Genomic DNA, 14,520 nt, shown 5'->3' on the forward strand with positions numbered 1-14,520 from the left:
CACATCCCAGGAGCCTGGGGAAGGGCAGTCCCCCGTCCCAGGTCAGCAGTGAGCAGGAGACAGAGAGAGGGTAGCAGGCACCTGTTACTCACAAGGTGGTTGGGGCAGGCGTCACTGACTTTTTGCAGGCTCAGCTCAAAGCAGGAACTTATGGCAGGAGCTCTGGTCCTCTTGTAGGCGTGCACACCCTGGCTGGGTCTGAGCAGGGTTGTCGTGCTGGCAAATGCCCAGGGGGTGACTCAGAATGGCTGTTTCCTCGTCTCATGCTCAACAAGTGTAGAGAATGACGAGCAACGAAGTCATTTGAAATTTCATGCATTTACTTTGAAATCTCTTTTCCACCTACGTATCCATGATAATTAGAATGCTGCTTAAAGAGTTACACAACATTCAAAGTGTCGATTTGAAGTCACTAGAGTTTAAGGTTTTTTGAAGGTTTGGAATACTCCAAATCTATTTATCAAAAGCCACCAGCTTCATTGTAGTTACGAGTCAGGTCTTCAGGAAGGCAAATAACGTGAGGAAGCAAATAAGTGAGAAAACACCTTTTAAGACAATGATGGAACCTTAGCAGGGAGTTCATATTCAGCATAATCGTGCCCTCATTATATTCTTTTTTTTTTTCCTGAAATACTGCCCATGGAGTATTCTTAAATCTTTTCCTTAATCATTTTCCTTTTTACAGGCATTTAACAAAAACAACTTGATCCTAGAGGAAAGAAACAAATACTTCAACCCGCATCTCACTGGGAAAACCTATTCTAATGCCTACTTTACAGATCTCAACAATTACGACGAGTACTAATAGTTGTTATATTTTTGGCTTCTTGTAATTCCCCAGTTCCTCAAGGCCTGTGCTCCATGACTGCCCATGTTTCCAAGACTTCAGAGTTGAAGTTTGGATACATTTCAAGTGCATTTCAAGCCATGAGTTTCCCATTGCTACCAAAAACAGACATCCTTAAAAGCAACACAGATCTAAATATGATGTCGTGAAAATCTGGTCTCAATGCTTGATCATTGTTGAGTGAGCCATGGTGTGAGGCTTTGTTTTGTTTTGTTTTACTGTGTTCAGTCCATTTTTTTTCTAACAAGTCACTTGTTTTCTTGAGCTTTTTACTAAATGTACCACCCACATGGGAAGGAGTCTTTAGAAATAGGAATGTCTTCCTGCTCTGGGGCATAAATCTTTATGATGTTTTAATCCAACAAAAGAGACACTTCAGCTGAGAGTCCCCGTTCTCCACAAGGCGTGTTAGGTCTGTAAGTATTTGATGAAACGAAGAATGCGAATGTGGCCATAGAGTTCTGCACCCTGGATCCCCTGTCTTCCCAACCTGAATAATTCTGTGGAATCCGTGGAAGCGACTTGCGTGTTTGGACTTGGAACGGTTCGTGCCTGGGGGAAGGGCAGGGATTCACCCCGGCTTGTATCTGCGGAGGTGATGGTGTGAGGTATGACACACGCTTTCCCCGGTCTTAATGCAGTTACTGTGTTATCCCTGGTGGAGGCGCACTCACAGACCAGAGCCACAGACACAAGGAAGGGTCCAGCGTTCCGTGCGATGCTATGAGGCTAGCCATAGTCTCCCTCCTGGATTTCACAGCATTCCAGGGAGCTCCTTGCCATGCGGTTGGTCTGGAAGCCCCACCCCTGTCCAGTCCATAGTAGCATCCTGAAGAGACGACCCGTAAAACCAGCACTTGCTCAACATTTGGATAGACGCCACACCTTCTGTGTCCCCGCAAAGAAAAAATCTTAAACATTCATGACACCAATGGGGGAAAGCATTAAAAATACTGGAATGTAATGGGAACCGACTTTTTTATTTTTTATTTTTTATTTTTTCTATCTTCCGTGTTATGGAAAGGATTGAAAGAACTGACCTTTAATGAAAGGCAACTTTCTGATTTCTATCTCCCGATAGAACTAGTGTATGGCCATCATCCCCTTCCCAGAGCATTACTGATGTGTAAAGCTGGCTTTCTTCACCCCCGCGCTGTAAATAGCAAAGTGCCCCCCAAGCTGTCATTTGCCGCCTCCGGGTCAGGTGAGGAGGAGACGTCCGGTTCTGGTGCCTTTGGTTTCTGTCTCAGTGCTGCCTTCCTACCTGCCCCCTCCCGCTTCTCCCTGCATGGAGGCAACAGCATTTCAAGATGTACCTTGAGAAAGCAGGGATGTGAGGTTTTTAATGATCCCTGTGGTTCTGAGCATTGATCACTGCTAAGCATTTCAGAGTGTTATAATACTATTCATAGAGGTCTCCAGAAAGGGAAAAAAAAAAAAAAAGCGGGATAAATTACTCATAAGCAACTGATAAATAATACATGGCAGTTGACTGACTAGTCTTCGAAAGTAAGAACAAGATTGAAACTGTTCATCTGATGCCTAAGTGGTCAGTAAAATGTGTTCTTTTTGCTCAATGAACCTTCCGGTTTCCGAAGACACATAGCACGGGCGTTGAGGAGCACAGACTTATTAGCACACATGTTTTTATCCTACCCCATGTAAAGAAACAATCTCAGAAAGTGTTGGGGGAAAAAAAAATCCCATGTTTACTAATGAATATTGTTGCATTGAAAATACTCCCATGTACCCAGGCTTCCAGAAGATACTGTACTAAAATTCAATTTTAAATGGCAGGTGGTCTCAGAGAGGCCTGGTAGATTGCAAGTGAATGGTGTTCTGGGTCTTTCTGGTGGGGAGTTCATGTGGCCTCTCCTGCATTGTTGTCTGCTGTTTGAGACGACTCTGTCTGGACGCACAGAGCCAAAGTCCATACTCAGGAGGTGAAATTCAGTCCGATGGTTTCCTCTTTGTTCCAGAGCTAGATTTTCAGCTGGTGTTATCACTTTTCTATGAGAAAAACGCCTTCACCATGAAGCATGTTATAGTTGTTTTTTGAATCCCTCCCCCGAGTGTTTTCTAAGCTTAAAAGGTCATTTTATTTCCCTAAGGAAAGAGGATACTAATTTCAAGAAAGCATCAGTGGACCTGATTGGAAATGCTTTCTCAATGCTGTCGAGGCTGGACTTCAGTCAGTGTCATGCTGTGGCCCGTGACAGCATCCACCTTCCACACCGAACTGTCATGTTGGCGATTGCCTACATCCTGGATTTATCACTGCAAAGAAAGGCCCTCATTTTTGTTCCCGGACACTCCCCTCAAAGACAGATTATTCTGGCTTCTCTTTCTCTCTGTCTCTCTCCTCTGTCTCTCTCGCATTCTTATTTCACAGAGTTTCAATTGGTTTAGAATAATTTCAAATATAGTCGAAGTATTGTCATCAGCTATGGAGTAACTTGCTTTTCTAGCTTTCATGTGTCTGTGCCTCCCCTCACACCTCCTGTGTTGCGTGAGCCCAGGTGGGTTTTTACAGCGGTGTTTACCACTTGCCCTGGGACCTCCTCCCTAAGGAGCCTCCCTGGGGGCTGAGTGTGGGATTCCCCTCTCTGTGGGTCCTGTTGTAAGTTTCTGAATGACCGTTTCCTTCTGTCTTTTTCTTTTCCTTCTTTTCCTTTCTTCTGTTTTTTCCTCCTTCCTTCCTTCCTTCCTTCCTTCCTTCCTTCCTTCCTCCTTCCTTCTTCCTTCTTCTTCCTTCCTTCCTTCCTTCCTTCCTTCCTTCCTTCCTTCCTTCTTTCCTTCCAAGCAGCACAGATAGAGACTAATATTTTAAAGCTGCACCCCCTCTGAACCTAACCTCAAATGACACTAATCCCAGTTTAATCTCTACGATTATTTCTGGATAGGGTTGAAGTTTGGCTGGTTTTCGTTAGGACACTGGCTTTTAGTCTCACATTCAAATTCTTTGGAAGGGAGTCCCAGGGGCGGTGCTGCTCAGGGTCCTTTCTCCAGAGGGGACTGTCACCCGGGGGCTGCATCCTCCCGCAGGAAGGACCGCACAGCAGGGCCCTTTCCCAGGCCTCGTGGGGTTGGTGGGGGGGGCGGTGGAAGTGAGGAGCCCCGGGCCTGTGTCACCCTGAGCCACAGGACTGGAACTTCGGAGGACTCTGGGGCCGGGTGGGTTCTGCCCCACGGAGGCCCCGCGGTCACCGGACTGGGCGCTGCCCCGCACGTTTGCCCCCCTCGCCGGGGACCCGTTTCCGTGGGGGCCCCTGAGCCCCCTCCTCCGGGGACGCCCGAGCCTGCTCACCCCCGGCGCTGCCTCGTGTGCAGGGCAGGTGCAGGGGCGGGGGCAGCGGGGTGTCCCTGCCCCAGGGGGAGCCCGGTCCCCGGGAAGGGGCCGCCCGCGTGCCCTGGGGGACCGGGGTCTGGCCCCACTGCCTCGAGGGCCGATGCCAAAGAGAAGAGGAGGTGGGAAAGGGCGGGAAGTAGGGGGGTGTGGGAAGATGGGGAGGCAGCGGCTCCGGGCCGAGTGGGAGGGACGGTCCCGGGTGGGGAGCCCGGTCCCGGGTGGGGAGCCCGGACCCGCCGGCTCTGTGGGTCTGAAGCCAGGACCCTGGGGGGATCCACTGCGCAGACCGCAGGGGGTTCCGCCCCGGGCGCCCTCGTGTCCTGCTCTGTCCGCACAAGGGTGAGGCCGTGGGGGCCCCCGGCCCACGAGGGTGCGCGTTTGCACCCGAGGCTGCGGTGGCACTGGCGGGGCAGAGCCTTCCAAGCTGTGACAGAGTCCCAACGGGGGATGCCGCGTCCCCAGGGCCACCTGCCGGGGTACACGCGGGTGAAACTGAAGATCAGAGGAGACTTTATTCGAAGTCTGTAGGAGTCTGCACTCAGCTAGTCATGTTGTCCAAATACCTGTTTGATGCACAAAGTGCAGCTTTGCTAGTGCTTGAATTCACACGTATCTTTATGCTTCTCTGTGATAATTACTTGCTCTCCGAATAAACCGCGACCATTTCCCCAGCACTGTCACACCACCTCCAGCAGGAAGTCTTTTACACTCCAGTGGGGTTTTCTTGTGTGGCATTTGGGGGCAACTCCAAATTTCGCACTTCTGTCTCAAAAGAGGGCTCTGGGGCACCTCCCCAGGGGCAGCAGTTACCAGCGGGGATCCAGTGAACTTCTGCCTCAAAGCAGCCGTGCTCCACAGAATAGGATTGTCCCTAAGCCTCCAGCTCCAATAATCAATGTTCATGAAGGTGGGGACTAAAATGATTACCTTGAATCAACTCATATGCAAACTCTCTGCTGTGCTTTCCAGGATAGGATGGGGCAAAGTGGAATTCTCAGACCGCGTTGGCTTACCCCATGCATCCATCCCTTCTAATGTCTCCATTATGTCATGATAATTCTTGCTGACCTGGTGATAATACATTGACACAATGTTGCAAGTTTGATTACCTACGATTATCAGAAACTAGAAAGCCATTCTGAGCCCTTGCTTCTCTCAATGGGAATGAAATGGAAGAACATAAAGTAACAGTCACTTTGGCCTGAGAAATGCACAAAAAGAAATGCCAGTCATTGCACGGTGTATCCCCGTGTGAGAGAAAAGATTTGGAGGCCAGGAGCCGTGGCGGAATTTATTTCGGCTGCTCTCCCCTATTGAGGTCATTAATAAGAACTGATTTAAAGATGCTTTGTAACTCTACAAATGCCGACTCGAGGTATTCATGTTATCTGTTTTGATAGCCTGATAAAACACAGGGAAATACGTTGTTGGAATCCTTGCTTTTCTCTTTTGGAAACTGACAAGTAATGAACAAGATGCATTGTTGAATTATTGGCAGGAATTTCTGTAATGACTATTCTATACTCCTTTTTTATGGACTATATTAAGGGTGTGTTATACATGTTTTGGGAAGTAGATGAATCAAAGTTTTTTCATATGTCATATGTCACATTATCAAAAATTTGGTCTATATTACGAAAGCATCAGGAACAGGGATTGTTTTCTCTTGAAAATATAGCTTATGCCGCACAGGGACTTAGAACATCATCAAAACCCAAAGCAGAGCCTGACAGCATGTTCATTTCCTAGTGTAAGCTGTCTCATAGTATTTGCAAAAGATCGTATTAGTTCTGCCACAGAAAGCAATCAAGCTTATTACCCACGACCAGAGTCCGAATCCATTTTTGTTCAAGCAAACAGGTTTTACTGTATTGACATGATGAGGATAACTAGTCAAGGACATTTAAAAACCTGAAAGGAGCAAAGGAGAGGTGAAAAACCACGCTGTGGCGTTTCTTAAACCACCATGTTGGGCTGGCAATACCATCCACTCCATCTCTTCATATTCAGTAAGAAATCTGAGGCCAGTAGTTTGACCACGACCCTATTATTTTTTAGCTTTGGTTGAAAGACCAAGTGGCCCAAATGTTAGGTGAGCGGTGGTGCAAATGGTAGTTCAAAACAGTTCAAATGCTAGACAAATACAGGCTGGGAGCCCAATCTGGATTCTGGAAAATCCAAACAGTCCTTCTGTCATGTCACTAAGAAGAGAGCGTTGTTAGCCATCCTCCGGAAGTGCAGAGAGTTTCATTTTCTCTGTACAAAGTTGCCAGTGCCTTGTTTAAGATGGTGATTTGTCCTCCCATCTGGATGTTGTTGGTTCCAATTCAAAGCAGAGGACTGACTGGCTACACTCTGAAGAAAATCATTCTTACCTGTCTCTTTGAACTCAGGAATAGAAAATGACCAAGGAGCACATCCTAGTCGGGTGTCATGTCTGCCCCCACTGGGTAGGGCATGTAGCACCGGAACAGGTACAGAAGTGTGCTCAGAGTTCAGGTTAATCTGGTCTCAGCCTTCCAGAAACTGACATCACCTTAATTTTACATCTTCCGTGAAAACACCTTAGTGTTTGGTCTGTAGTGGGGATGCCGATGTGGTGTCTATAGAAGTTAGAGTTTTTGTTACTGACCCCTTTCAGGCAAGTCCAAGGTACAGGAAAATCAGGCTCGTGGCAGCTGGCACAGATACCGTGAGTGGAGTGAGAACCACCTAGAACATTGTGTGTGTGTGTTTTAAGGCAATTTCAAAACTGCTTCACAAGTTCACAAAGTTGTCACCCTCAATTTGGGTTAAGAAAGTTAACAGTGTTTTCTCTGCTGAAGGTGTTTTCTCTTATACCATGACTGTTGGCCAAAATCAAACTTCAACCCAGGCACCTACAGTCACCACTGAGACTCTACATCATCTGCAAAGAAAATGCACAAACTTGCTCCCTTGTAGGATTCTTCAAAAGCGTATAACGAAGCTTGCGTGTTACGCCCCTTGATGTGACTTTTGAAGACGTTATGAAATGTTAAATGCCTCATTCTGTGTGAATTTGCTGTTGCTGTTTTGTGATACAAAATAAACTTCCTTGGGATTGTTTTGCTTTTTTTCACTGAACCTTCTCCAACCAAAGCCAACTTCAGCCCTTGGTAAACGGTAAACTTGCAGATAGTTACTGACCTTAAAATTAGTTTTTATTTTTTTTTTTAATTTTTTTTTCAACGTTTATTTATTTTTGGGACAGAGAGAGACAGAGCATAAACGGGGGAGGGGCAGAGAGAGAGGGAAACACAGAATCGGAAACAGGCTCCAGGCTCTGAGCCATCAGCCCAGAGCCCGACGCGGGGCTCGAACTCATGGACCGCGAGATCGTGACCTGGCTGAAGTCGGACGCTTAACCGACTGCGCCACCCAGGCGCCCCTAAAATTAGTTTTTAAAAGACCATATGTATGAATCATAGTGGAGCTTTGTAGATGAGACAGTGTTGCCTTTCCCTTCCCTTGAATGAGAAAACGGAGTTTTGATTGCCCAGTTGGAATCCTCATGGATTGCAGATCTGTCTTCACTTTCTTGGGTGCCACCTCCCCCTTTTTTTTAGTCCTTACATTTGGTTTTTCAAGGTTTCTTTTGAAACCTTGTCATTAGAAATGTGTAATACAAATTTCCAATAGTCTTCACTTTTATGTTTTCTGTTCAGCGGTTTGTTGGTCTTAAATGCTCACTGGAGAGAGCTGTCCAGCACTGTATCCAAGAATGTTGTTTAATGACACCTGACAGGTGCATTGCGTTCAAGAGTCAGTTTGAGACACCGATAGTGGCACCCCAGGCCGGGAGCTCATCCGTTGCTGCATTTGGGTCAACTATGGAAAATGTTGAGAAGGGGCAGTCGGTGGGGGGCAGGTGTTACCCACCAATCAGCAGAAACCAACTCACACCTCCTCCAAGTCCCAACGCTGAGGAAAGCAAACATATTTATAAGAAAATGAGCTGTTATTCCAGAAGGGAGAATGCCGTGCTCACTCACTGCTCTCGGTGAATTGCCAGTTTCTACGATCCAAACCAATTCATTTTATTTTTTCAAACAAATTCAGGAAGAATGACCCTGAGTGTTGCTCAGAGTGCCATCTTTCCTTCCATAGCATCCCCTCCCTCCCATCTCTACCTGCCAACACTTTGGGGGACGAAATAAGAGAATCCCGATTATGTACAGTATAAATTGTATTATATTTTTTGTACTTATGTTTTATGTAAATAGTTTGTCTCATGCAATTGTATGTGAGCATTGAAATAAATCCTACCATTTAGGAAACAGTTTAGCGCAATTCTTCTTCACATAGCCGCAAAGTCTCCGTGCTCCCGGATGTGCTAAGGCGTGACAGCTCCTTGGAGGGTTCCATCAGAGTGAGACTGGACAGCCTTCTGCAAAAATCCCCTATCAAGCTCCTGTTTGTTCTGCAGATCCTCAGGCGTCTTGAGTGGTGGCCGAGACTGGCCCCACCAGCCTCACGATGGTTCTGTGATACAGTCAAGAAGCGTTAGCAATGTTCTATGGGTAATGAGACATATGTGACAAGGAAAGCCGATCAGGGTTTTAATTTATTAGGAGTTGGTGTCAGATCCTGTGGAAGGTTAATTTGTTAAGTTATATTCATCTCTCCAGCACACCATATTCCGTTATTTCTTGCATAAAACAAGACTTTTCTAGAATGAACTGCTGACTGTCAGTTAGCATGAGCACAGAAGATGCATGGCCCAGGAAGCCCGCTCTGTTGAGTGAAAGCCACATTTCATATTTCATTATTCATGATCCTGTTACCTCTTTCTTTCTCAACTTTTCAATACACAGTTGAACAACACAGGGGTCAGGGACACTGACGTCAGCAGTTGAAAATCCGCATATAACTTTTGACCCTCCTCCCCCCCCCGTAAAAAACAACTAATAGCTTACTGTTGACCTTACCAATAGCAGAAAGTCGACTAACACATGTATTTTTTATGTTGTATGCATTATATACTTTATTCTTATAATAAAGTAAGCTCGAGATAAGAAAGTGTTATTAAGAAAATCATAAGAGAAAATTTACATTTACAGTCCTTTTCCATATTAATAAAAAATAAAAATCATGCATACATTGTTCAACAGCCAACTCTTTGTATGCGTGTATATATATGCATGTACATACATAATATACACACACGTATAGACAAAATATGCATAATTTCATATGTATGTATAATTTTTAATTGACTAAAACGCTGAAAAAGCCCATTTAGTATGGAGGCCAAAATTAACATAATAAAATAAAAATATATAGTGAAGCATGTTATAATGATTAAGCTGTTCTTAACCACAGGTAATGAAATAATTACTGTTTAAGTTTTTTAAATCTGTATTTGCCCTGATCACTCAGGCTGCCCGCACGCTTAAAAGACCTCACTCCTATTGCAAGGTTGGATGCCTGTTAGTGCTAAAAGAGTCCCAGAAGAAGAATTTCTTAAAGCTTCTCTGGGAGGTCTGTTCTCCCCCAGTTGAGCTTGTTGACAGTCAAAGTGGTTATCAGCTCTGGCTGCATGTTATCTGGGGAGTTTTTTGTTTTGGGCTTTGTTTTTGTTTTTAATAAATATCACCCAGACTCCATCCCCAACCAATTCAGTTGGATTCTAAGCATCTCTATTCTATGAAATATTAAAATTTTAAAGCATCCCTTAAAGAACCTACATTTGGCGGTCAGTTTAGAAAGCGAGGGAAATAAACAAGTGCTGTGCCACAATTTTCTTTCTTGTGATTGTTTTCTAGAATCTTCGTGTTTATAGAGATCCATTCTACACAATCTCACATGTGCTTATGTGTCCAGCTTTTCTTTTCAGGGTCTACTTCATTCTTTTTTTTTTTTTTTTTTTTTTTTTTAATTTATTTTTGGGACACAGAGAGACAGAGCATGAACGGGGGAGGGGCAGAGAGAGAGGGAGACACAGAATCGGAAACAGGCTCCAGGCTCTGAGCCATCAGCCCAGAGCCTGACGCGGGGCTCGAACTCACGGACCGTGAGATCGTGACCTGGCTGAAGTCGGACGCTTAACCGACTGCGCCACCCAGGCGCCCCGGGTCTACTTCATTCTTAACAAAATAAGATTGAAACATGATTTAAAGTACTGTTTTGGATCCATTTGAAATATATAATGTAAATTTCCATTTAAAGTGTCTCCTGGCACCCAGCTTGTCAAGAATAAGCAGAAATGATTGAACTTCCTGACTACCCGACTATAGTTATTTAATGTAAAAGGAAATTATCTTTTAAACAATACCCATAATAGTATTATTTTCCTGGAATTACACTTGGTTTATCTTTACAGCAGGTATGATTTTGTTTATAAAATGAATAGCTAACATGGCTATTCTCTCATTAATCAGCTTGGCATAAGTTTTCTTAGGAAGCATTTGAAGCTCTCACCTCACCGCTGCAATCACAGAGCCAGAACCGAAACAAGATGGCATTTGATAAACAACTGTGTGTTTTGGTTGGTTCAGAGTTCATAAGGCCAGCCACCAAAGGCATAACAGAATAAGTGAAGTCCAAAAGTCACCCTTGTAAAATCATTCCTCACACAATATACAGAATTATAAGTGGTCATCTCTAGTTTGAAAAGCTTCTATTAATGTTTTGAAAATGAGTCTCACTGTAGAGACAGAGAAGGCTTTGCTGAATTACTGTTTTCCAATCGTGATGGATATAGGCTGAATTTGGGATTGTGGAAGAGTCAATTGTTCATCACGGTAGCGGTTTCAGAGGCCATCTTTCCTCAGAAAAGTTAGGAGTGGTGAGGACAGTAAATGCCCAACCACGGTTCTCTTCCCCTTCAATTTCCTCCCACGCCTTCACCTCACAATTGCTGTCACTCCCTGTTTCCTGCTAACAGATGCTCCTTACAGGATCTGTGTGCCCTCTGAGATCATGTGTCCCCTGGTCGACATGCCTCGCCGTTCCCTGAGAGAAGGAAGGTGGCGGCCACATCAAGTCACGAGGAAAATCCTGTCAGGAAGATATCCAGGCAGCGATGCCCAAACAGCCCTTCAGAAAGTGGATTCAAGGCAACCTACAGCTCACAGGACCCCTTCACCCAGCACCTCAAAACACACCATTCTCCTTTGTGACTTCCTCGATAATTTTATCCCCCTTCCTCTGTTTCTTTCCTCACTAGAAGTTCCTCACTAGAAGCTCACTAGAAGAATCTAAGTTTTGTGAAAGAGTGGAGTTTTTGAGTGTGAGGTTAACTTTAGGAGAAAGTGGTGAAGTCCCCTCATTTGACAGAGAGGAAAGGATGCCCTGAGGACCCCAGCAGGTGCAGCAGAGACACAGGTTCAAACCTGGCTTGGCAACTCCCCACCAAGAGTGCTTTCCACCCCAGCCTCAATCTCTTCAGACTTCCCTTCACCTGGAAAAAACTAAGCGAATTTCTTACTCCTGCTGAGAATCTCAGTCATCACCTTTAATAACTACCAGCTCTTTAAGAGAATGTTTCATGGTGTACATTTATCCAACTCCCTCTGCTCAAGCAGTGTCCTGATTCTGCATGTAGGGGGCCTTCCCATTGTTATTCTAGAATCTAGACATAATCTAAAAATAAACAAGACAGAACAAGACATTAGCAAGTTTGCACACAACTGGAAATCACACGATACTCCACCATTGGGCTCAAAGAGGGGGATGAAATGACGGATGGTGTACATGTCAAGATCTGTTCCCTCAAGTGCCTTGTGTCTTCTGTGGAGACAGAAGTATAAGGAGGTAAATGCACGAGGTCAGGGAGGACACAGCACATACTCCCTTTCAAAGAGGTCATCATCACCTTGTGTTGAAGATTTGGTGGCCCCAAATCTGCTTAGAAAATGGAGGAGGGAGAGACACGCATATAGGCTTTGCTTCCTGTCTTCCTTCTCCTCACCCAGCTTCCTAGATCTTCAACCTGCCCCCAAGGAAATAACAATCTGTTTCTGGTTCGTCCCTTTCCTGAGACCAGAATACATTATGAGGTCCAGGCTTGGTGGGCCTTTCTCAGAAGAAAACGAAGGTGTCCTCCCACGAATCTTGGCAGTTATAATTCAACAACATAATTAATTGACACATGTTCTATCCCTTCTGAGTTTGGATAAATGAGACCTGGTGTTTTAAGCCAGTGAGTCCCATAAATAGGGAAAATGCTCATTCTGCTTGAAGACAGCCAAGCAGCCTCTTTTTAGCAATGGTTAGCCTGCTGATGGGGAACCATCCCACCACAACTGAACATTACTGTGCTGAGTAACTAATAAGATTTGTGTAAAAGTGACACAATTTGGGCTTATCATTCTCCTCTTTTTGTAAGGCATGTTGTTGCCCATACCTGCAACTAATTAAGCCATAATTCTTTGGAAATAGTCGTTAAACCAGACACTTAACAAAGTTTGAAAAGTAAGGGTAAATTACAAATATTTTGCTGGAACACCTGGTATACTCGGAAAGGAGGTAACCTGGATAGAGGAGAAAATTGGAAAAGGTGACTGTGAAGATTCTAACTGAATCTTTTGTTTGTTTTTCCTCCTAAGGGAGGCAGGTAGGGGACAAACAAAGGACAGAAACCAGCCCAAGGATCACTCTTTCATCTCATTCGGTGCATACAGACTTTTAGTTGCTCTGCTTTTCTTTTTGGAAAATGTAATACCTGCTTCTGAATGCCTTTCGAGAAACCAATAAATTGTTTTGTTTTTCTAATTTATGTCAATGGTACAAACCATTTGACTGTAACCAGTCAAATGTAACCAGTTTCGGTTATAGACCAAAACATGGACATGAACAATGGAGATTGTACCTGTGTTCCCAAAGTAAGAATTCTACATCTTTTATGTAATTTTTCTAAAGGTTTTTAAAGTGTTGAGTTATTACACCTTAATGATAATAAAAAAGGGGGGGTTGAGATTATTTAGGTCTATTTTCCTCAAAATACATGAAGGGCTGACAGCAAGATAAAGTACTATCCAGTGCAGGCTGGCATGATGGATTTCTGTAGGGTCTGTAGTTATTTTGCTTTTAAAGGAGGTTGTTGTGTTTAAAGACTCTGAGCACAAATTTCTAAATCATACAGATGATATGAACTCTGCTGATTTTCATACTTGTTAAAAAAATCAGAATTCAGAAATTAGATGATGCTGTACATTTATCACCAATTGATTAGCTAAGTCCAAAAACACAGCCGGTACTTCAGAATCTAAGTACCTCTCATCTTGATTTCCACTTTGGTCATCAAATCAAACTGTGGAAAACACGATTCACTACTTTTATCTAACATTTCAAATACCATCAATTCATCATAGAAAATTGCTAAAGAAATTTAGTCTGTCAGTTCCAGGAAAACGTGAAAATAGATATTGGTCTTTTCCCGTTATAGAAACAGTAGTTCTAAGTCATTTATATACCTTCTAGTCTTTAAAAAAATTTTTTTAACATTTATTTCTGAGACACAGGGACAGAGCACGAGTGGGGGAGGGGCAGAGAGAGACAGAGACACAGAATCCGAAGCAGGCCCCAGACTCTGAGCTGTCAGCACAGAACTTGACATGGGGCTTGAACTCACAAACTGCAGGATTGTGACCTGAGCTGAAGTCGGACCTTTAACCAACTGAGCCACCCAGGTGCCCTGTTTTTTCTTCTTTTTTTTCCCCCATTGAAGATTATGTTCTTTAGAATTTAAGAAAGCTTGCTGTTTATCTCCCTTGGAGTTTTGATCAGTTGAGAAGGAAGGGCACTAAGGCAGGATAGTACTGATCCTGGTAGGAATGGAAGGGATGGGCCAAGATATCTGAGCTGCACAGGGAAGGACCTATCAACAGGCATAAGCTGATAGGAATAAAAGAAATGTTGGATGAATGCCCAGAACTGAGGCTCCCAGATATCACTGAGTGTACTGCCACTCCTCAGGATTCCCCAGTGACCACCGAGGGATTGTCCACTCCTTAAACCTCACAGTCTTTCCCTCTCTTGTCCCCCATCCTCGCCCTCCTCCCCTCTGGCTTCCTCCCCTTTCCTGCCCCCTCACCTCTGTATTCCCCCACATTGAAATAAACAAATGTTCTTGTAGTAGGTCGGCTCAGTCAGGGAGCTGTGTTATGATCAATCATAAGATCTGGGATGACAGTGAGGCGGCATCACCTTCACCAGAAGGTTCTCCAGTTTGCCGGGGTCATGAGATACAGTGTAAATTAGGCCTCGTCCTCTCTGGGGTGCCCTCCCTTAGAAACCTTCCAAGCGGATCAGCTTCCTTCTGTCTCTCTTCAATGTGCTTTCCTGGTCAGCCCTAAGCTGC

The 14,520-nt window shown here is 44.5% G+C and overlaps 1 protein-coding gene across 1 annotated transcript in view; it reads left to right on the top strand.

Moving 5' to 3' along the window:
• SEMA5A (semaphorin 5A) overlaps window positions 1–3,290 on the top strand; it is a 477,201-nt gene extending 473,911 nt beyond the window's left edge. Inside the window, exon 23 of the mRNA XM_030332665.1 lies at window positions 686–3,290. Within this exon, the coding sequence (XP_030188525.1) occupies window positions 686–805 (120 nt within the window). The 3' untranslated portion in view covers window positions 806–3,290. The remainder of the gene's footprint in view (window positions 1–685) is intronic.
• The last annotated feature ends 11,230 nt before the right edge of the window (window positions 3,291–14,520 follow it).

The sequence above is a fragment of the Lynx canadensis genome, chromosome A1 (assembly GCF_007474595.2).
Source record: "Lynx canadensis isolate LIC74 chromosome A1, mLynCan4.pri.v2, whole genome shotgun sequence".
NCBI lineage: Eukaryota > Metazoa > Chordata > Mammalia > Carnivora > Felidae > Lynx > Lynx canadensis.